The sequence below is a fragment of the Vidua chalybeata genome, chromosome 11 (genome assembly GCF_026979565.1).
Source record: "Vidua chalybeata isolate OUT-0048 chromosome 11, bVidCha1 merged haplotype, whole genome shotgun sequence".
Taxonomy (NCBI): Eukaryota; Metazoa; Chordata; class Aves; order Passeriformes; family Viduidae; genus Vidua; species Vidua chalybeata.
The window spans coordinates 4,848,966-4,875,908 of NC_071540.1; the positions used below are offsets into that span (position 1 = coordinate 4,848,966).

Below are 26,943 nucleotides of genomic sequence, written 5' to 3' on the forward strand. Positions count from 1 at the left end.
CAAAGAGCAGAAATCCCCAAACATGTCACATCAAATCACAGAGAGACTAATGGGACACAGCCATGTGGTTGGAGTATGTGTATTGCACTCTGTATTATTAATTTATTGGTGCTAAGTATTTCAGCAGGTAACTTCCAGGGCTTCCAGAACTGTCCTAGTGCCTAGTGATCACAAATTATTCACCAGTGCTACTTGTTCAGGAAAAGCTTTTCTGAAGCTTTTCTGAACAAGCACATTTCTGATGCTCTTGCTGATTTGGTGTGGGGTTTTTTGGTTGGTTTTTTTTGTTTTTGTTTTTTTATTTTTGTTTTTTTTTTTTTTGCCTTTCAGCTGATTCCCTCTAAGTTCCAGATTCTCAACATGAAGAAGGAGGCCAGCACTGTGGGGAGTATTCTGCCCAGAATTAGCCCATTTCTAGACATGAGCGAGACTCGTCCAAAGGTAGCCTTTTCCTGCTCTTTTCCTTTCTGTTTGATGTGAAGTTTGAGGAGGGTGTGTGCTTGTGACAGGCTTGCCTCCAGCAAAACACCTCAGTGTCCAGGTCCTGTTGTCATTGCAAACTGCTGGTAGTGGTGGACTGGGAGTCCTGATCTGCACTAAGCCAACACAAACAACCTCTGCTGAAGCTGCTGGGGTGTGCTGGAGTGTAGCTGCCATTGCTAAAAGAGTGGGGGGAAGGCTAGGGACACAAAGGCACAAAATTACCATTTGCCATTCTCCTGCTGAAGTAGCCACCTCTTACTTTGGTGTGGTCACCATCAGATGCTCGGGGTCATAGGATTCCCTCCAGAGTGGCAGCGTTGGCCTTTGAAGGCCGAGGACCTGCAGTAATTACTGCAGATTGAACAAAACAAATTGCATTCATGCTCTGGGTTGGAACAATGTGTTGGACCCTGCCAGGATGTTAGATTTTGCAGGCTGCCAGATGTAAAGGAGACTCGCCTCCCCTTCCCTCTCATCCTACTTCCTTTTGGTCAGGTCTTCAACCCTGTCCTTCTCCCAGCTCACAGCAACACCCAACAAACCAACCTGAACAAATCCAAACCACAAACAACACATAGAACCAACAAATTCCATTCTTTCACTTAATAACCTTTTGGCCTCAGCCAAATACCACCTCATCTTTCACACCTCTTCTGGTACTGTTCTTTTCTTACTGATGCCTAAGTTCTAGATCAAAAAAAAAAAATATTTGCAGTTGTGTGGGCCTTGGTTTCCCTGTGTCAGAGTAAAGGGCATCCCAAAATTGATTCCCATAGAGTAAATTCTTGGGTTTTACTTACTCCATGAGTGCTCAGTCAGTGCCCCAGTGGGCACAGGGCTGTGCTTAAGGAAAGTGCTGCCTGGCACTCTGGAGAAGGAAACCCAGAGAAATACATGCCAGAAGAGCAGCTTGGCTCGAGCCTGCTCTGAGCTGATCAAGCAGCTCTTGCTCAGCTCAGAGCAGAGGTGGGTGAGCCACTGTTACCCCAGTGTGGGCTGGGCAGACGTGCTCACGCAGAGTCTGTACTTCACTGGGATCAGTGTAAGATTGTCCTTCATGAACCTTCCTCCCAGCAGCTGAACCTCTCCCTGCTCTCTCTCGCCTCTCCAGCTGCCACCAGTTGCCCCGAAACAGAGCTTGTTTCGGGTTTCCCCACCAGAGATGGTATTTCAGAACTTCGTCGCCCATGAGGTCTCTGAAATGGCACTGTCCTTCATGAATAAGGACAAGGTAAGTGCCGGCACCTGGAGCTTTAACTCTGTGCTGGAAGAGGAGAGTGCTGTCATTCCCAGAGTGTACAGCAAAGCAAGTTATCTGCTGCAGCACATGCAGAAGAAAATGTCTCAGCACCTTTGTTCTGCAAGATGGTGGAAATCTTCCTGTGCTGGGAATTCTCCCCTGATTTTGGCCATGCGTTGATGGTATCTATCCCAAAGGAGTTTCCTTCTCTTGAAAACTCTGGAGTGATAGGAATGTTGAGGGTTCTTACCTGCTCTCAAGCTTTGCCTTGAGTGTATACCACATCCTGTGTCTCCTTGGTTAATCTTGGTTCCCGGTAGGAATCTCTGTCTCTCTCAGCCTGTTTGGCTCCCTTTGTGCAGCTCACAGTCAAAGCTCAGGGGCTGAGTCTTCTCCACTTTATGCTGGAATCACTTCTCATTAATGGCATGGGCACTGCAGGAAGTGTGCTCTGAAGCAGCCCTGGAATCAGGCTGATGTAGCAGATGCAGTGGGAGGCCTTTAGGTGCCACTTCAGGCTCCTGCTAAACTTCATTCAGCTCTGCTCAGCTTTTCCAAAAGCAACATGGTGCTCTGCTTTCCCTTTGGAGAACCACAGCACATCCAAAGCCGTGTGCTCCTGGAGGTTTTCGCTTTCACTTGTGATTGTTTTGCAGTTTCCCAAGAGAGTTGAAAAGGAAAAAGCTGAAAAATGTCACCAGTTGTGTTCCACTGTAAAGAGGAAAATGGAGACCATTTGAATTTCAGTCAGGGAAACATTTTCCCAAATGAGCCCTGTGCCAAGAGTGGGCTGGTGGGAAGAGACAGGAGGGAGTCAAAATCGCCTGGGTTAGACTTTTGGAGAGCATTTTGGTGCTCAGGGGTTGATATCTGTGTGCTAGAAAATGCATGTTTGCTGTGTCTGTGTGTCCCAGAGGGCAGAACCTGGCCTGCTGGCTGCAGGTAGGAATGCCCAGCAGCCCAGCTTGCCTGCACAGGCAGCAAGAACCCCTGGAGAGCCAAGATTGGCTTTTAATACTGGAACCACACTGCCAGCCAGTGCTGGTCATGTTTCTCCAGGCAGCAAGTGCCTTTGAAGCCCACAGTCGATAGGCACAGCCTGTCTGTGTTTCCATCGCTTTTGGCAAGCTGATTGCTCTCATGGTTTTATGATTCTTCCTTGCTGCTTTACTGCCCATTTAAATTCTCTTTTGCCATCTCCTTGTTTTAGGGATTGTCTTGCTGTGTTCCTTCTTTTGCTTTTCAGGTTTGCTTTTATTCCCAGTAAGGCCACAGTGTTTGGTCTCCTCTCTTGCTGCTCTGCCTGCATGACTCTATCCCCAGAACGTCCCTACCCAAACCTGATCTGCTAGAAGGGAATTTCTTCCTTCCCCCAGGATAATGTGCTGTTTTGCCTTCAGGCAGCACATTCCCCCTCTGGAACACGACTACTGCATGGCTGTGAGCTGGCAGAAGCCAGCAGGTTTTTTGGCCTTGTTGAATATGCAGATGACTTGGTTCAGGTGCTCTGTCTCCGTCCTGCTGGTGCTGACCTGCTTGGCCCTTCCTTCCCACCACGCACTGCCCTACTGCCCCTGGCCAAAGTGCTGGACCCAGACAGAGGGGATTCAAGTTCACCCTTGTGAATTATGTGCCTGTACCTCCACAGCTGAAGGTGCTTTGGGAAAGGGGTCAAGGACAGATGTCACCAGGGCACGGACAGCTCTCCTCTCGTCCTGTTTCTACAAGTGGCAGAATCATAGTTTCATGTCTTTCTTGCAGATTTCTCGGATGGTGAAGGTCTGCATGGAGAGCTCACCTTATTTCGAGCTGGCGTGCCCCAGTGATGTGTACCACATCGTGCCACCGGGCGCGTCTGCCCGTGTGCGCATCCGCTTCACCCCTGATGAGATCAAGGTGAGCCTGGAGGAGCCAAAACAGAATTACCTCCAAAGCCACTGTTTTCCCTGCACCCTGGGTACAGCCCATTCCATGCTGTGAGCTTGACTCCAGGCTGTGGGCAGGCAGCCTGCCGCCACTCGCTGCTTGGCACGTGCTGTCAGGCACTGCACCCGGGCCTGACAGGCTCTGCTTCCCCTCCCTGCACATTCCTGAGCATCCCCAAGGGAAGATGCACAGGGAACAGTATGAAAATGACAGAGGGGTGCTGATAGATGTTCGGCCATCTCTAGGTACAGTGGAAGGGCTTTAATTATTATGGAACACACTAGAGAGGGACAAAGAGGTCGGAGAGCTTTCCTCCTTCCTGACTGGCAACAGCTTCCCTGCCTCACCCTGGGCTGGAGCAAAGACAGTGCTTTTTCACACCCTCTGTTCTCCAGCCTTGCAGCTGTGCTGTCCCAGAGCACAACTGACTGTGATACAGCTGCAGGGCCAGGACAGAGGATGTGCTGTGCCCGGGAGCCCAGCCTGGCACAGGCACACTGGGCTCTAGGTGCCCTTAGTCAGCAGGAGGTTGGTGAGCTGCAGGGGACTTGGACACCTGCCTGAAAGAGCTTGTATAGGGCAGGTACAACCTGCAGGCAGAGCTGTGAGCCCAGAGCCTGTGGCAGTGACACTGCTGTGGCTCTGTCTTCATGCCTGTCACTGTGGTGGCTCTGTCAGCTGGCACCCATTCCGTGCCAAACCTGCTTTTGTGGGGAGGTTTGAACACCAGTGCTGGGGCCTTGGCAAGTCTGATCTCAGTGCTGTGATCCGGAGGCTTGTTGATACAGAAGGGTTTGGGACATGGCATGGAAGGGAGGAAGCCTTGCAGGAAAGCAGAGAGAGTCTCTTTGCAACAGCATCCTGCCACCTCTTAGCACTGTTCTTCTCCTGACTTGCCTGGAGAGGCAAAGTTAGAGGGGAGTTCTGAGCCAACTGATCTTTCTACACCAGGCCAGAGGTGCAGGATCTCTTTGGGTGCAGCTGTTTCCTCATCTTCCTTTTGCTTCTTAGAGTCAGTTTAACACTTTGTCCTTATTCTCAGACAGTGGGTATATAGAAACCTAAAGAGGAATGTCCTGTGTTCCCTAGCTCCATGTTCCTTAGAAGGAACTTAGGAATTATTTTACATCATTAAAATTTAGAGTAAAAATTATGGTGGCCTAGGGCAGTTCTTTGTATGACTCAAGTGGCACAAGAGCTTAATGCCACTGAGATAGGTTTTGCAAAGTGCACTGGTGTCTTTAAAATGTGATGTGTTAGTAGAATTTAGTGTTCATTTTAGGGTGGAATAGGTAACCTGACGCCTTGAAGGGTTATAGAAATGATTTTTCTTCTGCCACGGGGATGGCACTAAATGCCCTGTGCTGAGACCGTTTCTTTTCCTGCAGGATTATTCCCACGAGCTCGTCTGCATGACTGCAAAGGAAAGGATAGTTGTGCCAATTCGGGCCATTGGTGCCAAAGCTATCCTGGAATTCCCTGACCACCTGGACTTCCTGAAGTGTCCAGTCAAGTACAGCACCCAGAAGACTCTGCTGGTTCGCAACACTGGTAACCTGGAAGCTCATTACCAGCTGAGCACCCAGAGGTGAGGCAGCTCATCTCCTTTTGTGCAGAGGATATCACCCTTGGGTGATAACAGAGTTGGGAAAGAGCAGCAAAAGGAAGCAGAGCATCGCCGCTGCTGCCCTGCAGCCCTGGCTGGAAGTGAGCAGGATGGATGGCATCTGCTCTTGCTTTCAGTGTTCTTAGCAGGATGCAGCCTTTGAGCTTTCTCTGTCCCAGATTTCCTGGAGGGTGCTGGAACATGTTAGTAGCTGGCTTGCACCCTCCTGAGCACAAGCAGCTTCTGAAATGCTTACTCAGCACTGTCAGCCAAATAGAGCCATTCTCTGGGAGGCCACGGGCACGTGGCTTTCCAGTGGTCCCCTGAGCTGTGCTGCAGGCAGCCGGTGCACTTCCTGTTACTTAAAGCTGACCTGATTTCCCTTGTCAGCTGAGGGCATCAGTCACCTCTTCTGTTCCATGATGAACCTTTGAAAGCCAGTTTAAAATTTCAAACAGATGATTTAAATCTCTGAATAAGGTTGTGCCCCCTTTCATTGAGATTTCTTTCTAAATACTCTGAAGTTGCTGTGTTTCTGCCATCTTTTCATTTTGGTTTGTGTTAAATGTTTGCCAAAAGATCATGAATTCTTCATTGGGAACTTTCCTGCAGGTCGAGCTCCTCTAATGCCTGTCAATATGCCACATGCCCATAGGTACATGCACAGGTGTATAGGAAAGAGGAGACGTTTAAGGAATATGTGAGGAGCAGTTGGGCTGATTTAGGAAAGTACAGAATAACTTCTGCTGAAGGGGACCTCTGGAAATCATCTGAGCAGACACACTGCTCAAAGCAAGACCAGTGTCTGGGGATTGCAAGGTGCCATTGGGAGATCTGGACCTGTCTTGAGATGCCATACAAGAAAACATACAAATGGACCTAGTTAAAAAGCAGAAGAAAGCAACCTATTAAAACCCCCTCCATACCTTATCTTTTCTGCCTGTTGGGTGCAGTAGTGATTCACTGAAAGGGCACATCTAACAGGATGAGAAGTGTCTTAAGGAACAGCTCACAATTTACAGATAAAAGGCCAAAATTTAGCCTGCCAGCCCCATCTCTTGGCAGTGGTTTTCATTTGGTTATTACAGTATGAGGGATGTCTCCTTCACAGCTCTTCTATCTGTGGGCTCAGGGAACAGCTTAGTGATGTTGGCTGAAATTCAGAGGAGTTAAGTTTAGCTGTAGAGCTTGTGTCCTTGGGTCTTGGGGAGCCAGGTCTGTGTGAGAGATGACTGCTACAGCAGTAACATAGGAGTCTGCTGGGTACAGCCCAGGGATGTAGAAGATGCAGGGGCTGATTTGCACTCAGTTTTTCAGTCCTGAAACTGAGTCCTGGACTTGGCTGGATCCTCTTCTCCTGATAATTTGAAAATAAGAAGATACCTTCTTTCTCAGACAACCCCTGAAGTCACCCCCAGGAATGTTATTCCCATCCTGCCATCTGAGGGCAGGAGCATGTAACATGGGGCAGCAGTGGGAATGGAATGGAATGGAATGGAATGGAATGGAATGGAATGGAATGGAATGGAATGGAGTGCTGAAGTGTGGCCAGGGATTCCCTTAACTGGCAGTTTCTCTGTCCTGGTGAAATCCCTGGCAAAAGAATAAGAAAAAATCCTGTGCCTTGCCCACACCAGGCACTGATTGCCCCAAGCCCCAGCAGAGACCTGCAGCAGTCCTGGTATCACCCCCGGGGCAGATGCAGGAGCAGGTACACTAATCTGGCTCTGGGGCTGGTGGGGCTTTGTCTTTCCTCCCCTCCCTCCAAAGTCTCACGTCCAGCACATAAACATTGCTGGCCCAAGGCTTCTCCATCAGCCAGTAGTGATGTTCCCACTAGTGGTAATGGGAACAGGCCAGGCCCATCATTGCAGCAATAGATCCTTAATGAGCAGAACCTGAAGCAACTGACATGAATCAAGTTCAGCTTGCCAGATGTTCTCTTTATTTTTGTGTGTGATGCATTCATCACCAAACTCCCCAGAACACACTTCTAAGTGACAGATTGGCCACCAGCAAAGCACCGAGGCCAGGAACTTTTGTTTCCTCAGTGGGGCTGTAGAAGAGCACAAAGCCCAGCAGCTGCTGGGCAGAAGCACATTTCCCTGAGCTGTCCCTGAGCATCAAAGCACGGAGTCTTGCGTTTGTCAGGCAAGAGCTCTTTACCTGGCGACCAATCCTAATTGCTCCTGTTAAATCCAAAGTGCACCAACACGTTTGCATCATTATTTCCAACACATTACACAGAGTTTCTCTGCTGGGCCAATCAAACAGATACCAGCCTGGGTGACGTCCCACAGTCCCAGGCTGCATGGCTGGTAAATAGAAAGCTCCTGTTCTGTTTCCTTGATGTGCTTCTGCTAATGGTGCTTCATTTAGCTGGGACCAGATCCTTCAGATTGTAAATGGCATCCTCCTTTGGGTTTCCATGTCACTGTGTTGCTCTAATCTGCATTTGCACTCTTTCAGAGTTTTGACTGCTCCTTTTCTTAGAGCAGCTTTCACTGAAATGCTGGTAAAATGTGCCCTTTTAGGCTAAATCAGGACATTTTCAAGGTAAAATAAACCAAAGAACCACACTGCAAATTCAACAGTAGCTATTCTTTGGTCTTCAAGGAGAAGTTCCTTCTCCCTGTCTGATTCCAGGCTGTAATCTCACAGGACAGGTAGTGCCCTAACATTTGCATCTCTTGCGATGAGGTTTATAGGCAGCAGGAAAAGAGAAATTCCTGAGGCAGTGAGTGTCAAGTTGTGCATGCAGACAGCTCTGAACCCTCTCCGTGCTTTTCACAAACCATTCTCTGATGGGATTGCTGGCAGTCGGACCCTTGAGTCTCATTGCAGAGGGCTGGATGCAGAGTATGGGGGAGATGAGGTCCTTTTACCCACAGGATCCTCTGAGGACTGGATCTGCTCAGAAGTGGGTCAGTGGCTGTTTCTGATCCTGCCTGTTCTGTCTGTCTCCTGCTGACTGGTTGGTTAGCTCCCTGCTTGCCCAAGTGAGCTGAAGTGAGCTGCACTGCAGAAGGAATCTCATGCCCAGGTGTCCCCCCGAGTCCTGATCCCTCTCTCTGTGTTGCAGTCCTTTCTTCGTGGTTCCAGCCACGGGAACTCTGGGCGCTGGTGACAGCATGCAGGTGACAGTGGGATTTCACGCGCTGACGAATGGTGACCATTTCGGGTCCCTGGTAGCGTGCTGCAACACAGGTGAGTGCTGGGCCCTGCACAGGGCACAGGACAGTTCTGCCCCATCACTCCCTGTTGTCCCATCCTCCTTGTGCTTCCATCAGCCACTGAGCTGAGCAAAGAGTCCCCCTTGCTTTGTTCCAGGTGAAGAAAGGATCCACACAAAGCTCCATGGAGAAGCTGTAGATCTCAACCTTGGGTTGAGCACAAGTTCCGTGGAGGTTGAGAAGACTTTCATCACCATGTCAAACCACACAACCGTGTTCATCGAAAACAGGAGTAACATCACAGCCCACTTCCAGTGGAAGACTTTTCTTGATGAGGAAGACGAGAATGAAGTGAAGAGGAGGTTGGTTTGAAAGATGCATTTCAGTGAGAGACATGGCCCAAGACTGAAACTAACGTATGGCCTCAGGGGGCTGTTGGTGCTTTTGAATGGTTTAGGCCAAGTAAACCATCCCTGGCACTAGGGTGTGTGTCCCTGGGCTTCAGGAGCTCAGCACTTAGCATTCCAGTTCCATTTATACTCCAACCATGGCATTTTGGGAAGGAAAGGTTGATTGCAATGACTGGATTTCCTCAAGTTCTAACTGGGCTTTTGCCTCTCTAATCATCTTCCTCCATGACCTGGCAACATCCTTAAACATTTCCTGAGTTGCCAGGCCCTCTTTCCAAAGGTGATGCACCCTCTTTTTTTCCCTTAGTTCCTTCAAAACCTCCTTGCCCATCCAGGCTGGTTGTCTCCTCCTGTCCTGCTGTCAGTGAAGCTTTTGAGATCTCAGAGCAGAGAGGACTTTTTAATGAGAGGAGATTGTGCAGGATCCTTTCCCTCTCATGACATTTACTACCATGCACTGGGATGGGATCATGCAAAGGTCTCTACAGGAGTTTGCTGTTCCCTCCTGCACAACAAAGTCCCTTCCCCTCTCAGAGCCTCTGTTTTCATGCATATTGCATATAAAACCTTGAATGTCGCTGAAGGGCGGCAGTGCCTGAATTCATCCATTTCCTTTGGAAGTGCTCTGGGATGCTCTTGTGAAAGGCAGAGTAGGGAACAGGGCAGGTCCAAAATGGCAGAAACAAAGAGTGATGCTGGTAACACGTAGCTGCAACCCAGCTTCATCTCCCCTTCCCAGGGGGTGCTCCATGATCTTTATCTGCCTCCCCCAAGCAACTCAGTGGTAGGAAAAGCCAGCTGAGGTGGCTGGTGGATTCTCCCTCAGTTTTGGCAGAGGCTTTGAGCCAGGAGGTTCTCTTGAGGGCTGCTGGCTTTGGAAACGTCTCCTGAGCTTGCAAGTGTGAAGTAAAACTACCTGCTGTGCCAGTGAACAGCAAGTTATCCTCTGATCCATGTGGGACCCCCATGGCTTGGGGTCAGCCCTTGCTGGGGAGCTGCTGCTGCTCCTTCCCAAGTGCTTTGCTCTCCTGCACTCACACTTCTCTCTGCAAATATGTGGCTTATTAAATGATCTGCTGGCCTTGTGTCTCCCTGTGGCTGCAGGCAGTGTAATTCGCTGCACGTGCCAAGTGAGGTGTGGATGGAAACCTTAATGGAGGAGGAAAAAATACGGAAGGTGAAGGGCTTTTGTGAAGATCGCATTGGCATCCTGAAGAGCATGGTCGAGGAGGAGGTGGCAAAGGTGCAACAAGACCCCATGCTGTTCTCCGATGAAGTTTTTTTCATTGAGCCATTGGTAAGTGATAGCTGAGAACCTCATTTTCCTCCTCCTCCTCCTCCTCTTCCTCCTCCCACCCACCCTATCCCTGCCCCCCTTGCCCCCAGATGCGGTCACTCGGCAGATCCTCAGCTGGCTGGATGTGCTGAGAGGGAGGACATGGAGTTTCTGGTGTGGCTGCAGAGCTCCCTGCTGAAAGCATTTCTGCCCTGCAGGCTCAAGGCAGGGCTGGGAGCCTGACAAAGCCGAGCTCTGCTGCCAGGGCTCGAGCTCAAGGGCGCTCCGTGCGTGTCCTTGCAGTGTCCACAGGGAGCAGTTATTGTAGGCAGGGGCTCCCCCGACACGTGGTGCCTGGGGTTCAGCAGAGGGTGTTGGAGCTCTGCCAGTTCACATACTGACCTGAAGCTTGCAATGGTTCGCTGGGAAAAGGAGGCCAAATTCAGCCCGAGGTTAATCACAGAAATGCCAATCCCCTCCTGTAACCACGCCTTGCACTATTTCTGAGTGTCCCTCCCAGTGTCATCTGAGAGCCTGGACACAAGGCTGGAAGGTTTAAATGGGCCTTATGAGTTCTCTTGCACACAGGGACAGAAAACCTTTTCCTTTTCTGTTTGTGCAAGCAAACTGCCACGTCCTCCCACCAACCAGAGCCCTGATTCTGAGTACTGGCATTGTGAGAGATTATGAATGCCTGGTGTCTGCACAGTGCAAAATCCCTTCTCATCTTGGAGTAAACCCCAGAATAATCCCAACCTCTGCATTCTTTCAAAACAGGTTAACTAATATTTGTATTTCAAGGAAGGGGATCATGTTCCCTCCTTGGCTACTCCTATGGCTCATCTAAGGCCAAGAGCCACCAGTGCACAGTGGCAGTTGCATCCCACTGTAGCTGACAGCAGCAGGATGTGACCAAGAGCTTGTGTCAGAGCAGTAGGAATATTGTGGAGAGTGGGAGCTGATCAGCTGAGCATTGAGAGCTTCCAGCAGTGTGCTGAGCTGGGTTTGGAGTGCTTCCTTGGGCTCCTTGAGTTGTTCACTCATCACTGATGCTCTAAATAAAGGCTTACAGGACTGTGGTTGAAAACAAGAAATATGCAGTTTGAAGAGAAATGTTTTGCTGTCCCTTTCTGTTTTAGGAGGGAGAAATTGGGCCGCATTGTTCGGCCGAAATCAAGGTGACCTTCAAACCCCTAAAGGCACTGAAGTACCAAAGTATGGCTTACTGCAATATCTCAGGTACAGCTCCTTTCCCCAGCTTCTCTCACCCTCAGTGCAGCCATGGTGCAAGCCTGAGCCCACTGGGCTCCCCTGTAACTGCTGGGAAGAGTCCCTGGTCAGCAGGGCAGTGCTGGCACACCCCACTGGCCCTGCAGCTTCCAGGGAGTCTCCCGTGCAAGGCCAGGGCTCAGAATCCTGTGTCTGGGTTACTGATCCCAAAACCACCCAGGCAGTGCAGGGAGAGATTTTCATGCCATGGCTTTGCCAGCATTTCCTCAAAGGCCAAAGAGCTACAGAGCAGAAGAGCTTTAGTGAGCAAGCACTAAGCCCCTCTAGAGACCACTGACCTCCAGGATGGGTCCATTTGACATGGCTCCATCATCAGGTGGTAGGAGCTGAGTTAGAAATGGGCTCCCTGACCCTGGATCACCTCCCACTGCCCAGACACCACCAGACCAGAGGTGCCTGAGCCCCACTGAGCCCAGGGTGTTTGCAGAAGGAGCACCCTTGGCCAGCAGCTGCTTCTGTCCCTGTGTGGGAATTGTCACCTTGCAGCTCAGTCTGTGGAAATGAAACACAATGCTGAGTGCCAGAAGTTGAGGACTTTGGCAACAAAGTCGTGTGCTGCTGGGCCAGGTAGTTTGGCGATTGCCAAACTCTTTATGAGCTTTGTGCCTTCACTGAATGGATTTCAGAGCTCCTCTAAGTGCATGGGAAGGAAACCACATAATCATAGTATGTTAAGGATGGAATGGACCTTAAAGCTCGTCTAGTCCCAAGGCCCCTGCCATGGGCAGGGACACCTCCCACTAGACCTGGTGGCTTCAAGCCCCATCCAGCCTGGCTTTGAACACTTGCAGGGCTGGAACCTCCACAACTTCCATGGAGAACCTGCTCCAGTGTCTCACCACCCTCACAGTAAAATAATTCTTCTTAATATCTAACCTAAATTTCCTTTCTTTCAATTTCTACCCATTACTCCTTGGCCCGTCACTGGAGGACATCAGAGATGTTTTAAACTCAGCAAACTGGTGGCTCAAATTGGAAACCAGCCCCAGGAATGGGTTAGGAATTGCAAGTCAGCCCCAAGGGATATGTCCTGAGGGAAGAGAAGGGTCCTTATCTTCTCCTGCAGCATCAGGAGCTGGTTGCATCCAGCTCAGAGTCAGGGACTAGCACGGAGGCAGCCTGGAAAATGCAGTGTAACAGAGGGAATTATTGTACTGAAATGGACATCTCTCCCCAGGCCGTGAGAGCAGGATGACCCTTCGCCTCAAAGGGGAAGGCCAAGGACCTTTGCTTGAATTCAGCTGTCCTTCACTGAATCTTGGGAAAATTCTTGTTGACACCCTCCACGTCTGTGAGGTGAGCAGCAGGGCTTGGGATGGATCCTGATGGCTCCTGAGGCAGCAGCAAGCCTGGTGGAGCTGTGGAATTCCTGGCAACCTGGGCAGTTGTGAGCAGGGAATATTTGATGTACTGGTCAAATCTAGGGGGGTCAGAAAGGTGTGTCTGTCGTTCATGAAGCCCCACTCCCTGCTTTTGGGCAGCCTTCCTTAGGGATCAGCTGGGAGGCTTCCTGCAAAACAACCCCTTGGCATATGAAACCTTTGTACTGGGCTGTTCAGAAGCAGCTGGAACACACTGGCTGCATTTAAGCTTCAGTCCACTGCAAACAGCTTCCAGTCAAGTGTCTCCTGCTTATTCCTGGAAGTCACAGGAAAGCCATCCAGCCTCCTGGCTGAGTGCTGGCCCTTGCAAAGAGCTTGGGAGTTCTTTCTCTTGCTGACCAGTCCCTCACCACACTTCAGCCTTGGTGCATTTCTGGCTCTAGAAAGTGAAACGTGTTCCTGGGAATACAGCAAAGGATTTTTCTACCTCTTTGCCTCCCCCACAATAGTGTCAAGTTTGCAAAAAAAACCAAAAAAACCCCCAAAAAAACAAACCAAAAAAAACCACCCCAAAACCATGAGAAAGCAACTGAAAGAGGTAGAAAATGAGGCACTACATCATGCCAGACACTTTCAAAAGCTTAACTGTGGAAGGGAAAGACACGCTTATTTTTCTTACCCAAAGATGGTGCTGTCTATACATTGAGATGCTGATGCCTCATTATCAATGTATTGTTTTCATGGTATGAGAAAAGGTGAATGAGTAGATGGTACTGTTGGAGCTCTGCTAACTGGGGCAGCAGCAGCTCTGTGGTGATTCACTACGCAGCTGCAATCACCCCACGTTGCTCTCAGGGCCAGGTCTGAATGAGCTTGGTGATGCTGACCAGAGGTGGACTGCTCTGTGTCCGTGGGATAACCCCAGGGTGACTGCAGTTATGTGGAGTTACCACGGCTTTGCATGAAAACCCAAAGGCAGACCTTGTCCTCTTGTATTTTTAAATTTCTGCCATTCAGCAGCACAAAGCATCCTCTGCCTTTTCTGGGTGTTAATTGCATCATTAGAAAATAACTCACAAGAAGGGAAGATCCCACATGTATTTCCATTTTGCTTTCTTGCTGCTGCAGGTGAAGCTGATTAACCAAGGAGCTCTTGATGCTCCCTTCACCTATATCCCTTCAACCAGGAAGGGATTCTGCTTCAAGTTTGCACCTGAGGAGGGCATCATTGCACCAGGTGGGATCCAGACTATTCAGATCTCCTTCAATGCCACCGTGCTGGGGATGTTTGAGGAAGAAATCCAGGTCAGTGTGGCTGGATCTCCTACGCCTGCCATCCTGACCATCAGGTAAGGACTGTGGGAGCTTGGTGGGCACATCTGTAGCTGTCCCTGGGACATCCCCCACCTACCTGATTTTGGGGTTGAGCAGAGAAAAAAGGTGTTTCCTGAGGTCTTAATCACTGCTCTGATCCTGGAATTACCTTAGTGTGAGGATGCCTCCTGCCCTGGGTGGTACCCAGGAGCTGGAATGACTCCTCCCTGCAGGGATCTCCCTCTGCCTTGGGCCATGGCAGGCAGTGGGATGGATCAGCTTTGGGCAGTAGCTGCTCTGGGATGTCCCCCCTGAACAGCCAGCAAGGCCCCCAGGGCTTTGGAGGTTGGCCAGCCTGGGTGATTCTGCACCAGCAGCAGTGTTTGTAAAAACTTCTGTTAATAATCCATCCCAGATGGGCAGCAGCCTCCTCACCTCACCTCTCACAGCCATGCTGTGGGGGACAAGCCGTGCTCTCAACTCCTGTGCAGAGAGTGCCCTGGTAGCTCCTTTCCACAGCCAGGCAAGGGCTGATGTGGGAGACGGGGAACTGTGCAGCAGGAACTGTCCCAAGGACTTGGGCGTCGTCCTATGGGCTAGTGCCATTGCAAGACATAATCCTGGCCCAGCAAAAGGGGCAAGGGCTGATAAAAGGGGAGGCAGAGCTCAGTCCTCAGGACCACAGCACACGAGGGCTTGTCCCTGCTAGCCTGAGCCATGTGCTGCTAGGATCATGTAGGGTAAGCAGGAGATCTGATGCTGGCTGCTCTGGAGCTTTGGAGCTAGGCTGTTGCTGTTGGGAGGCACTGGGTCAAGGCAATAAAGAAATTACAGCACTCTGCAGTTGATTATACCAGTAAGATAAGGGAGATGGATAAAAAAAGAACAAGCAAGTTATTACTTAGCAAGAGAAAAGTGGTCAGAAGGTCTGTCCATAGTGGAGAAACAATTATGCTGGCTTTGTTTTTGGAAGAAAAGTGCTGCTTTTTTATTTTGGAAACCAAGAGGGAACCTTTCACCATCAAATAATTGATTCTCCTCTGTCCCTCCCCCAAACTGGTCATGGGATGTTTCTGCATAAGCAGCTTCCTCCTTGAGCAAAGGCAGGTGTCTCTTGTTGAGAGGTGTAGAGCAGAGCCAGTGGCAGTCCTGTGAATATAACAGAAGGCACAGCTCGCTGGTCCTTGATTTTTAACCAAAAGGCAGAGTGGGCGTTGATTGGCATCAACCATGAAATAAACTCGTGAGTGTTGTGCAGCTTCAAGTGCTGATTTTCAGTAGGTGACTTTTGGAGTCTGTCTGCTGAGTTCAAGGACACGTGAGGTGGTGTGCTAGATTCAGGACACCCTTGTTTGGTTGTTTAAGCTATTGCTCTTGGCTGTGCCAGCTGGTGCACTGCTGACAAGCTGGTCCTTTCCTCTAGGAGTCATCTGTCCACTGTGTAGAACTGTTGCTGCTCTTTTCAGAGCATGTTTGGGGCTCCCCCGGCTTCATGTCTCAAAACTGTGTCTGTAATGATTGTGTGGGTCAAACTCTCCTGAGAAAGCTCCTCCATGGGAACAGCAGTTACAGCTCAGAAGTAGCAAAGCAGGGCACCTGTAGCTGGAAAGTACAGAAGTTTGTGGGGGCACCTTTATGTCCATCACATTACAGATGGGGAAACTGAGGCACGGAGCCACGTCTGGGTGTGTGTTCAGGGTCCTTCATGGGACCACCAGCAACCCGGGGGCTTTTCCTGCCTGCCCTGTGCCCAAAGCCCCATCAGTGGCTGTTGGCTGCTGGCCACTTGGCTTTAGCTGCCTCCACAGGGGCACTGTGCTGAGCACATGGTGCTGTGTTGATTTGAACCCCACCGTGCCCTGACACCAGGTTTTGTGCCCCCAAGCCATGGCAGCCAGACCTTTGCAATTCCCTTTAACCAAGCCATTTCCTCCTCTGTCCTCGCTGTCGCAGGGGGTGTGTCGTTGAACCGACTGTACGCTTCAGTGTCCATGATGAGCTCAGCTTCGGGGACATCTCCTTTGGTGAGTGTTCCCTGGGCTGGGACACAGCGTGAGGGATCTGTGTGTTCCAAAATGGAGCACTTGAACATAAAAGCATCCCTCACTCATGTTCTGCCACAGCAGCCTCTTCAGGGTGTGAACTCCAGGGCTGCTGGTGCCTCAGGTAGCATTCTGCCGTTGTGAGATCAAACAGAACCAAGGCATAGAAAGTCAGTATTTTCTGCTGTCTCTGTCCTGCTTTAAAAGACAGATGTCTGCCAAGGAAAGTGGGAGTCTTCCTGGAGTGGAAAGATGACCCCCTCCCACCAAATTATTATACCTTTGAAAGTACAGGGCTCACAGGCAAAAAAAACATGGGAAAAAGGAATAGTTCTTTACCAGAATATATCAGGACAGCACAGACAACAACGCAAGAACAGACGCCCACCCGCCAAGTACCGGTTTTTCCCCTTTGGTGTAGTTATGATGACAGCAGGAGGGGCTGTGGGCTCTGGCAGGGCAGGAAGGAAGGAAATGCTCCTTTGGCGAACTCACGGGCAGAGGGGATCTCGGCACTGGCCGACAGCAGCAGGCAGGAGCGGGGAAGGCAGGCGGGTTGGATCCCAGTGCTGAGCCGCAGCCAGGGCAGTCCCGGGGCCAAGCACACAGCCTCCCACAGCAGCACACGGCCGACCTTCGACTCCCGAGCGGGAGGAAGGGAAGCTCCGCTCCCTGCCGAACCTGAGGTCAGGTCCGACCTCACAGCCGCCCACGGCATCGCGCCACAACTCCCAAAAACCCCGAATGGAAAAGCCCACCCCCGCAGCCAAAACCTCCCAAAACCCCTATCCCCCTTTTTCGACCAAGGGGAAATTCACTACGGAGCCTAAACCCATAATAATGAAGTTCATTAACATTTTGAGAAAAGTAATTGCCTTTCCTGAGCTGCTTCTTCCCCAGCCTGCATCACCACGGAGGCACTTGTCAAGTTGCCTTTTGAATAAATGAAACAAGAAAGGCAACAGGTAGAAATATGGTTCTGAAACAGGAGATTCATCCTGCTTAATCCAATTTCATTCCTAAGGTCTCTTCAGCTGAAGGCAGCTGTTGTATCTTTGCTTCTTTTTAACTGTTGATGTCAGTCTCATTTGAGGTTTTGACATCTGTGTTTGTCCTTTTTGTGCCTCTCTTACCTCCCTGCTGGAGTCACTGCTGGAGCTGGCAGTGGTCACTGTTGATGAGAAGCTCTGGGCTGTAGCTGCAGTTGTTTTTTCTCCCCATCTGTGTTCCAATGCCTCTTGGTGAGCAGGCCTGGGGAGAAGTCTCCTCCCCACAGAGCTGGCCAGCCCAGCCAGATGTCCACTGCAGAGCAGGTTGTGGCTGCTGTCCGGGCTCTGCAGGACATCCCCACTGTGCCTGGCTCTATCTCTGACTTTCCAGTATGGAAAGCAAATCTCAGAGCTAAACTGGGGTAAACCCTTGCAGGCAGCAATCACAGTGAGCAGCATGGGTGTGATGTCCCCGTTTGTTGGGTGGGGTGGGACATGGTTCCTAATTGCTAATCTCAAAGCAAGGCTCGGGTTTGCCTCCAGTTGAGTGGGCTCTGAGCTGTCACGTGCTCAGTCTGTTTGGCCCAAACCAAGAGCTGCCTTAAGGATCCTGCAGAGAGGAACTGCATTAGGGTGCTTTGCATCATGTTCTAGTTCCTGACTACATCCTCACTTTCTTTTGCTGTAGCTTCTTCTCAGTGACGACTCACTGTTTCTAGATCTTGAAAACGGTGGGAGTGTTGGCAGCCTTAACAGGGAATTTTACAGCTTGAATTCTCAGAGTAAATGTAAATGCTCGGTCTGGGTGCGCACTCATCTCTGAGAAATAACCGGCACTGGTTTGGGGCAGGTGAGGGAGCTCTTCCCCATCACAAAGAGAGAAACTTGCAGTGTACAGCAGGGCTAGGAGTGGGCATTTTCAAGGCTGCAGTCTGGAATCAGTGTCAAAGGGAACTAAGTGACGGTTAATTCCTCATGCAGCTTCTGGGTGAGCTGTAGTTCAGCTAATAAAGAGCTAAACTCCAATGACACTTTCATCCTACCAGGATATTCACACCAGGAGTCATGCCACAATTGGTGCCTAAATGGATATTTGTGTCCTTTCCTAGGCTTTCCCTACACCAAGAGCTTTCGCCTGACTAACACCTGCCCGGTGCCCGTGACGTTCAAGCTCCGCATGTTGGACGATGACACGCAGCCTGCTGTGAATAGCTGTGATCAAATACACAGCGACAGTGACCCATCCGGGACGGAGGGAATTCATTTTTTCCCGGAGCCAAGAGAGTTTACAATGAATCCCATGCAAGGGACCATCCTCCCCCAGGGACACCGGGATATCAAGGTATGGGAAGAGCCGAGCCACAGACGCTTCAGCACCAGGGCTGAAGCTTCACTGGAGTGTGGGAGGGCTTTAGCTCTGGTGCCAGCTTTGAGCATCGTGTGAGTGAGAGATCTGCACTGGTGTGAGGCCTCTGCTAGCTGGGTTCCTCGGGATGTTCCTCAAGGAGCACTGTTTTGTTTCCAAAATCTCATTTCTCCTCTCCCGGGGAGCAGAACAATTAGTGCAGGGATCTCCAGTGGAGACAAAAAAACTGCAGCCATGAACTGCCCAGCACCTGCTGGGCCACACTTTGCCCTCAGATTCCTGCTGTAAAGCTGAACTCATTCTGTTTAAGTCAGATTTCCTCTGCATCTATGTCATCGTAGACAGATGAAAAATTGGCCCCTTAATTTGAATGCAGTGGTGTGTAGAGCTTTAGTCTAATGTTTCAATTTGGCTGACCTATGCCCTGATAGCAAGGTGTGTTTATCAAATCTGATCTTGCCAGAAGGCTTTTGTTACTCTCAGAGACTGTGCTCTACACATGGACCAGGAGAAGAATTAAGGCAAAATCCTCCCTCAAGAGCTGGAGGATATCACACATGCGTAATGAGCTTTTGTAAGGAAGAATTTACTGCTCTTCTCTTCCACAGGTGACCATGTGTTCCAAAACCGTGATGGAATTCTGCCGGAAAATGCTGGTGGACCTGGAGGGTATTGGCGAGGGAGTGGCATCACTGACCATCACAGCCAGGTACCAGCCCTTCCCTGGCCTCCCCCAGCCACTGCCTTGCACAGGCTTTGCTGGCTGCAGCTCCCAAGGAGAAGTGCTGTTTAATGACCTCATGTTGTGCCCAGCTGGACATGAGAACAGCAGTGCTTGGACAGCAGCCTGTGGTGCAAAGCACCCCTGCTCCCAGCCCAGCACGGTCCTGGGCCCTTTTCTAAAGGGACCAGGAATGATATCATTTATTGGCCTGGTTTTTGGTGCTTGAGCTGGAACAAGTTTCCCGAGGGCCTCCTCTCCTTCTTCCTGCAAGAGGTGGAGTTGTGCTGGGTTGTGACCACCCTGCATTGGTTTGGGACACACCAAGCAGCCTGCTGAGAGTCAGGGTCTGCTTCTGTTAATGAGGGCACCTGGCAGTGGAGAAGTGGCTCACAGCAGAGTGGTGAGGGTAAGATCTTAGAAGGGGAAAACAGCCCTTGATGTGGCAGGTCAGCTCTAGTTTTTCTCCTTCCCTCTGCTTCCCATTTTGAGCTTTAATGTTCTCAGACGTAAACCAAAAGTCGTTCTTGCTGCAGCAGAATTCCATGCTGCTCTGCTGCTGTGGGCATCAGTTTAATGACAAGAGGGATGCAGTTCCCTGGTGCTGTTCCCTGTCCCAGGCAGAGCCATCCAGTCAGTGCCTGGGCTGCCATTTTGTAAAGCAAGTGCAACTGGGGACAGTCAGTGCATGGACCTGTGGAGTGAAGGGACCGAGGGAGCTGTAGGACCTGGGAGGGGGTGATCCCCCCCTCTGTAGGGCAGGGGGTGTCTCGTGCCCTCCAAGGCTGGGGCAAACAGCTGAGTTGTCAGGCAGGGCAACAGCACCGTGGGAGAGAAGGGAGTCATTTTTACTGAGACACTAGAGTCGTGTGTTCCTTGAGCCCTAGTGAGCACTGATCCTTGTTGGGAAGGCTCCCCCAGAGCTCACGGATCACTGGGACTGCTACAGGAGTCCTTGCAAGCCTTCTTGGGTTAAGGAGGGGCTGAGGCAGCTGTGGGACAAAGTGCTGTGCCTGGGGCACTTGGCAGCCTCTGGGTGCTGCCTCTCAGGGTTTGCCCCTCCTTGACAAGGCATGTTTGAGTGGGAAGACTTAGAAGGCAATTATCACTGCAGGGCTGTTAAATGTCCATTTGACAGTGACAAATGTGTTATGCTCCATTTCACAATCTTTGGGAGTAAACGTTCTCCATTCTCCCAGTATCTCTGATTCCCCTGGGGTCATCTCTTTGCCCAGGTGTCTCGTTCCTGAGCTGTACGTGTACCCTCAAATCCTGCTGTATGGTAAATGCCAGCTGAAGGAGCCATATGAGAGGAAGTTCATCATTGGGAATCCCACCGACCTTCCTGGCTGCTACAGGCTTATTCCCCAGGTTTGGCATCACATCCACCTCCTCCTCTCAAATATTTCTGAAGAGAAAGAAAGGTTTTAGGGGGGAAAAGGGTTTGGATAAGACCTTGTTGGCTTATTTTCAGTCTTAAAGATCTGCTGAGAACAGGATCCTACCTGAATGTAAACTTTAGGATGCAGTTTAACCTCCTGAGGAAACAGTTTATGTTCTAGTCTTCAGGGTGTTTTCTTGTGGGAGATCTTAGAGGGTTGTGAAAAGCTGCTGCATCTACAGACACCAGTGCCTGTGCTGGCAGCCTTCTTGCAGGACCCCCTGAGAATGCTAAGCCTACAATTCTTGCATCTTGTTTGTGCCTTTTACCTTTGTCCTGGGGATTTTTAAAAAATGTGTGTAAGTTGCTGTTGCGGTGGGTGTTCAGGAGTCTAAAGTTTCTTCAGAGGTCCCTCTGAAGTTGCATTTGATTCTGTCCCTTCCAGAAACACGAGGAGGACTCTCCTGTGCTCTACTCCAGCCCCAAACCCTATGGGATTGTCCAGCCTCACAGCACTGTAGAGATTCCAGTTATAGTCAAAGTCCAAACACTGGGCGAGCATCGCACCAACGTTCTTGTCGGCGTGTTCGGGGATGAGAGAAACCCACGGGTGAGCGCAAGGGGAGATGTGTGCCTTTGTGCAACTGCTCCTGGCAGGGTGCAAAGGGTACAGGGATTCTTCCGGGGAAAACAGGCACAGGCTGCTGAGGAGAAGGACAGGAGGGATCGGTGGCACAAACAGCTCATGCCTTATAGGTGGTAATCTCAGTGTCTGACACAGAAGGTAGTTCATCTAAGCTGGAATCGAGGATGATTTTAGTTAATTATTCTTTAAAATGCTATTAACTTTGGAAACATCTGTTTTAAAATGTCATCTCTCTGAGCACAAAAGAGGATGTCAGAAGACTTCTGGGAACCTTGAGCTTTCTGTAAAAAAAGGGAAAGCTGGCATCTGAAGAGTAGTTGCAAGGATTTAAACTTCTATTAAAACATAAGGAAATGAGGATGCCAAATTCCCTGGATGGCATCAAACACTGAACCTGGGCCATTGTGGCACTGCATGTAAATCAGTCAACAGGAAGAACAGGCAATGCAGGCTGTGCCAGGGAGCCTGAAGTTTGACAAAACAGTTGCTTTCAACTATCACGCTGCTTCCCTTAAAGAGGACGGTTTCTCCCCACCAGAATAACCAGTTGTTTAACTGTCAGCCTGGTCTTTAAACTAGAGATTTCTTGCAAAGCTCTTACCTTTGGGCCAATAATTTGTAGTTTGAAAGGTTCTCTTACCTTAATCCTTTTAAATATGGAGGTGAATATGTAATTTTCTTTTTCCCCAAAAGCCCAGCATTTCAGGTGGAGAGTGGCAGCTGTCCCTAAAGAAATAACTTGAGCAGGGTTGAGCTGTTTAAGCTTTTTTTAGATTTTCCTGTTGTGGTTTGTTTCGGTTTTTAAAAAAATCTTTCTTGCCTGCTTCCTGGAACAGAGAATAGAACTACAGAGCTCTGGATGCCTGGCAAAAATCTGCCTAAGTGATCGCAAGATAGACTTTGGCGAGGTCCCATTATTACAGCCTACTTCACGAAGCCTTACCCTCTTGAACAATGGTCTCGTCCCTATAGACTTCAGGCTAGAGATCGTAAGTATCTGTGGGGCTGTTTTCCAGGGAAATTGACTGGTCAGTAGCAGCCATGACTTGGTTTTTACATGCAAGATTTCCATATTGCCCTGTGTGAGAGGAGGCAAGATACTCCAATACTCCATCTGAGCGAGGCAAGAGGAACCTGGCTCTGGAGTGGTGTTAGCTGGGGCATCCCTCAGTGAAGTCAGGTGCAGAGATGTTGGAGCAGAAATTAATCTGGATTGTGTTAACAAGTTCTCCCTTAATTTTATCCTTTGTCTTTAGCTGTGCGTGTCACATTTTGGAGCTCCAAGACCAAGAGAAACCTGTGGTCCTTTGCTCCCCAGAGAACGTGGATTTCCCTATGGTTCCCTGTTCCATCTACATTTGCTTTGTGCCAAACTGCTGTTAGTAGTAGAGAGCAGGGTGTGAGGTCTGTCCTCAGACTGCTCGTGAGGAGGCAATTTTCACACCTCCTGTGGCTCAAGCCAGCTGGGCTGTCCACACAAAGATGTGTGGGGGTTGTGCACCCCCACAGCCTGTGATCTCTGTGCCGTTGAAGAGCATCTTTGGGGACCAGCTGCAGAGAAAGGCTGTTTAATATTGGAGGCTGCATAGGGCAGAAGGAGCTGGGGCTGCTCCCCTGGCAGGAAGGGCTTGTAGGCTGGGCCTGGGCCTGGGGCTGGGTGGGATGTCTGCTGGAGGGGGAGATCTGTGAGAGGCCTGAGGTTTGTTCTTCTTCATGCTGGGTGTGTTGGACTTGTGGAGTTGGTTAAAACCTGATCCTAAGGACTTGTTTGTGGCCGTGGGTAAAGCGTCAGGCCGTGTGGGAGAGTCCAGCCACAGCCTCCTGGGCCAAGGAGGAGGGGTGTGAATTTTCATCTTGCTGCTTTTCCAGCTGTTTGGGGGATAAATGTTACCCTGAAGTGAGGGGGTTTTTCCAGGGCAGTTTTCCCTGACTCCACAATGGAATTTTGCTTCCAGCCTCTGCAGGGAGCAATGCACCTTAGCTGGGTGGTTGTGGTGTGTAAAGGATGGGTTTCACATGCTCCTAGCAGGGCCAGACCTGCAGAGCTGTGTCTGTACAGCTGTGCTGGTGCAAGGCCTTTCCTCCCTCCCCGGGACAGCTTCCAGCTCTCTTGCCCAATCCGTGAAGTCCATGAGAAACCAGAGAACAGGAGTTCTTGGGAAGAGTGGGCCATGCCCACGGAGCACACGTTGTCCAGTTTGCTTTCTGCTTCCTGCTTTCCTGCTCTGCTCTAACCATTTGGAGGTGACTTTTCCAAAGCAGAGGGCACTGGGACATCTCTCTACAGCTGATGATTGGTGGGAAGTGAGGGCTTCAGTCCTTGAGGGGATGTTGAGAAGCATTGATGGCCCCTTGGGAAAGAATAGTTTGGTGTTGGGGTTTTGCTCAACTGGTTTTGCAGAGATATTCTTCAGGCTCTCAGCAGTGTCCTCCAGCCATGTGGTTTCTGCAGTGGGATTTGAGCAGTCATGGCTTCCTCTGGCCTTGAGCCTTTGTGAGAAGCCAGGAGAGAGAAAGCAGCTTTCCTTGGCCCACACTCCAGAGAAAGACTGGGGAAGGCACACTCTCCTGAGGATAAGCATCCCTTGGGTTGGGCAAAAGTGGGTTAATTGGGTGAGTCCGTTAAAGGAGGGGAAAATGCAGGTTGTATGAGCTCTGCTGTTGCCCTGTACTGTAGCTTAACTTTAGGGAAATTAAGCCTTTAGGATTTTTGTCCTCCCCTCTTTGGTCTTTCTTTTCTCCTATCCCACAAGACACCAGGGTGGATGGTTTCCATCCTAAATGCATATTATGCTTGTCTTACAGAATCCCCCACCCCACTGCTTTGCCGTTGAGCCCAGAGAAGGAGTGATCCCTGCTAGGGGCAAGGTTCCTGTGACTGTCACAGCAGCCCCGGATGACACTCAGCTTTTTGCTGGCAATGTCCAGCTGTTCATTGGGAACAGCCTTTGGACCTCCTGTGCGGTGGAGGTTTTGGGCACTGGCACCACAATTGTCACAGACAAGCCATTAACCCCAGAGCTCAACTTGGGGTACCAATTCAGGTAGGAGATCTCTCCACTCCCACCTCTCCTCCTGTCTCAACATGGAGCAGTTTTGCTGTAGTCTGTCAGGCAAGATCTTGTTCAGTGCTCAAAGCCCTGACTCCTTCCTTGAAGGCAGAGGTTCCTTTAGAAACATGTGATGGCCAGTTGAGAGTTGTTAGACACTCTCAAAAGCCACTGACAGGGAAACCAGGTGCTAAATTGCCACTGAATTGTCTTTAGTTCTAATACATTGATGTCCTCACTTGATGAAGTAATGATCTCACAGGCTGCCCTGGAGCAAAAGGTTCCCAAAATGGTGCCCAGATGAGGCAGTCCCTCCGTGTGGCTGAGGGACCAAGGGAAGATGGCATCACATCCTTCCCCTTCCCCTCCAAATGGCACCTTTCAGGCAATCAGGGGCCCTGGGAACAAAGAGACAGGAGGGTGACAACCCTCACCTGAAGGCAGGAGCCCACAGAGCAGTTCCAGAGGCAGAGTTGCCAGCAAAGTTCGCTTCCAAACAGTTTCTAATTGCAAAATGAAGTTTCTACAAATGACTACCAGTGCTGCAAAACCAAGGCTGCTACGAATGAGAGAGGCCCTGCTGCCCTGGTTTCCTCTCCTGGAGCAGGCAGACAATTTTTGCCAGCTTGCTGGGGTCATCCAGAAACTGCCTCTGAGCCAGCTTTTAGACATGCCTGCAATCATAGCCCCACACACAAGGTCCCCAAGTGCAGGGTCTCAGAGATTCAGTCACAGTTTCAGGCACAGATTAATACAAAATACAGCAACAGCATGAATCACCCCAGAACAAACATTTTGGGGGAAAACACCACGTCCTGTTAGCCTTGCCTGGAAAATGCTACATTACCACTACAAGCATATTTCTCTTTGCAATAATGACATCGGAAGGGCAGCTCATCAGACACCATTTCTGGTCCACATTAAGAGCTGGAAATGAAGACAGTCTCCAAGCTATTAACATCTCAGGTTGCTCACTGGGAGCAATCTGATGACCAGGGAAATAGCAATTCCCATACTATTTTCCATCCTGCCTTCTATTCTAGCCACCTTCCCTGTATTCGTCAGTTCAAGCTAACAAATAGAGGCAACCATGTGCATTGGCTCTCGTGGAAAGCGAAATGCTACAGCCCACCTAAGGGGAAGGACCAGAGTGTCTCAGCCCTCAGCAGCCCCAAAGATGATTCCCAGAGCCCCAAACGTGCCGCCCCCGTGTTTGAGGTGGAGCTACCGACGGGGACACTGCAGCCAGGCGAGTCTGTGGACATGGTGCTGCGAGGCTTCTCCCGCATCCCGCAGGTGAGGTCCCCACCACGGGCTGAGCCTGGGGAACCATCAGATCCCCTCCCCTGGGCTTGTCCCACATCCCTTGACATTTGCCTGGGGAAATGAGGAGGGGCCTTCACAAAACTGGTTTAAGACCACACGTTTCTGTGGCAGCACCAGTTGCTTTCCCTGCTGGCCACCACCAGACCAGCTAAGACTTTACTGTGATTCCACAGCTACCAAAACCCAGTGCTGATCCCAAAGTAGGGGTGGAAGGAAATACTGCTCTTTTGGGGCAAGCAGTATTGCATGCTGAGTCAGCAAAGAAGGGCAGAGAAATAAGTTACACTTAGACTAGAAGCCCAAAAAGGAAGTGAATGAAACAAGTGCCAAGTGCTTTATCTGGGGTAAGCACGGAGTAAAACAAAAGCCATGTGAAGGGAGGGAGTTTCTCACAAGTGCCTTTTGTGGTTATTGGGGTGCAGTGTTACAGGCAATTGAGCACAGAATAAATAAGCTGCATCACAGGAAGAAAAAGGGGCAGTGACTGTAACTGTGGCAGGAATAGGGCCCGTGGTGGGTGCTGAGCCAATGCAGGGCATTTGCAGGGTGCCCTGCCACCACCCACTGCTGACAAGTGACTCTTGCATGCAGGAGGTGCAGGATTATGTGTTCTGTGAAGCTGCCATTGAGATACCCAGCCACAAAGAGAAGATAATAGAAACAATCATTACCTGCAAGTTCATTCACCCCTCTATAGAAGCATCAGCCAGTCAATTCTCTTTCCGGGTGGAGAAGGTAAGTCTCTGGATTGCATCCTGGCATTTAAGAGCATGGCTGAGGGGGCTGTGTGCTTGTGTTAAAGCCCCTCTTTACCCTTCCTGAGGCACTCTGTAAAGTGAGTGAAGATGCTTTTAGAGATGAGACTGGTATTTAACGTCCCCAAAGTAAAATTGCAGTTACAGCTGCACTGCCAAGGAGATGGTGGCACTTCCAGAGAAATGCCAGTTTCTCTGCTCACTGTAAAGGGAGGCTCTGAGGATCCTCCAAGGCCCGGTGATGTCTGTACACTGATGCTGTAGGGAAGCTGGGAAAAATGGACATTCCTGTGAATTCCTCAGGCTGACAAGGAAAAACCCATCATCTCCTGTGTCTCTTTGGCTTCTCTGCTGTTGGCATGGATGCTTTGTGGTATAGCTATATGGTACAGCTCTGTGCAGTTTCCTAAGCCTCAGCTGCTTGTAAGGACCCCCAGACATCCTGCAGCTGCAGTGCTGATAACACTGAGGCAGAGCAGATGCCCTTTAGTCTCTGGATCCCAACTCCAGCATCATCTTTCTGTCTCCTGCAAGTTGTCTGAAAAAGAGAAGATGGTTCATGATTTGGTTTCTGTAGTTTCAGGTGTCTCCTCTGGTTGCCAGGCTTCCACTGAAGTACAGAATCCC

The 26,943-nt window shown here is 50.2% G+C and overlaps 2 protein-coding genes across 2 annotated transcripts in view; both read left to right on the forward strand.

Moving 5' to 3' along the window:
- The first annotated feature begins 337 nt into the window (after positions 1-337).
- Positions 338-8,800, forward strand: LOC128793756 (hydrocephalus-inducing protein homolog). Its single transcript, XM_053953169.1, has 6 exons — positions 338-441; positions 1,595-1,714; positions 3,485-3,619; positions 5,038-5,237; positions 8,338-8,462; positions 8,586-8,800. The coding sequence occupies exons 1-6, from the start codon at positions 361-363 to the stop codon at positions 8,798-8,800; spliced, it is 876 nt and encodes a 291-aa protein (XP_053809144.1). The 5' UTR covers positions 338-360.
- Positions 8,801-9,934: 1,134 nt separating this feature from the next.
- Positions 9,935-26,943, forward strand: part of LOC128793714 (hydrocephalus-inducing protein-like) — a 29,909-nt gene continuing 12,900 nt past the window's right edge. The window contains exons 1-13 of the mRNA XM_053953089.1: positions 9,935-10,135; positions 11,254-11,353; positions 12,582-12,700; positions 13,855-14,075; positions 15,994-16,064; positions 18,181-18,413; positions 19,046-19,146; positions 20,394-20,529; positions 20,985-21,149; positions 22,022-22,174; positions 23,991-24,229; positions 25,279-25,531; positions 26,153-26,296. Coding sequence (XP_053809064.1) covers positions 9,980-10,135; positions 11,254-11,353; positions 12,582-12,700; positions 13,855-14,075; positions 15,994-16,064; positions 18,181-18,413; positions 19,046-19,146; positions 20,394-20,529; positions 20,985-21,149; positions 22,022-22,174; positions 23,991-24,229; positions 25,279-25,531; positions 26,153-26,296 — 2,091 coding nt within the window. The 5' untranslated portion in view covers positions 9,935-9,979. The remainder of the gene's footprint in view (positions 10,136-11,253; positions 11,354-12,581; positions 12,701-13,854; positions 14,076-15,993; positions 16,065-18,180; positions 18,414-19,045; positions 19,147-20,393; positions 20,530-20,984; positions 21,150-22,021; positions 22,175-23,990; positions 24,230-25,278; positions 25,532-26,152; positions 26,297-26,943) is intronic.

Bases quoted from the DNA above. Each gene is read 5' to 3' on its own strand.
- LOC128793756 (XM_053953169.1), top strand. From the start codon at position 361: ATGAAGAAGGAGGCCAGCACTGTGGGGAGTATTCTGCCCAGAATTAGC. The intron at 442-1,594 runs GTAGCCTTTTCC...TCGCCTCTCCAG, and splicing joins TGAGCGAGACTCGTCCAAAG to CTGCCACCAGTTGCCCCGAA. The intron at 5,238-8,337 runs GTGAGGCAGCTC...TCTGTGTTGCAG, and splicing joins TACCAGCTGAGCACCCAGAG to TCCTTTCTTCGTGGTTCCAG.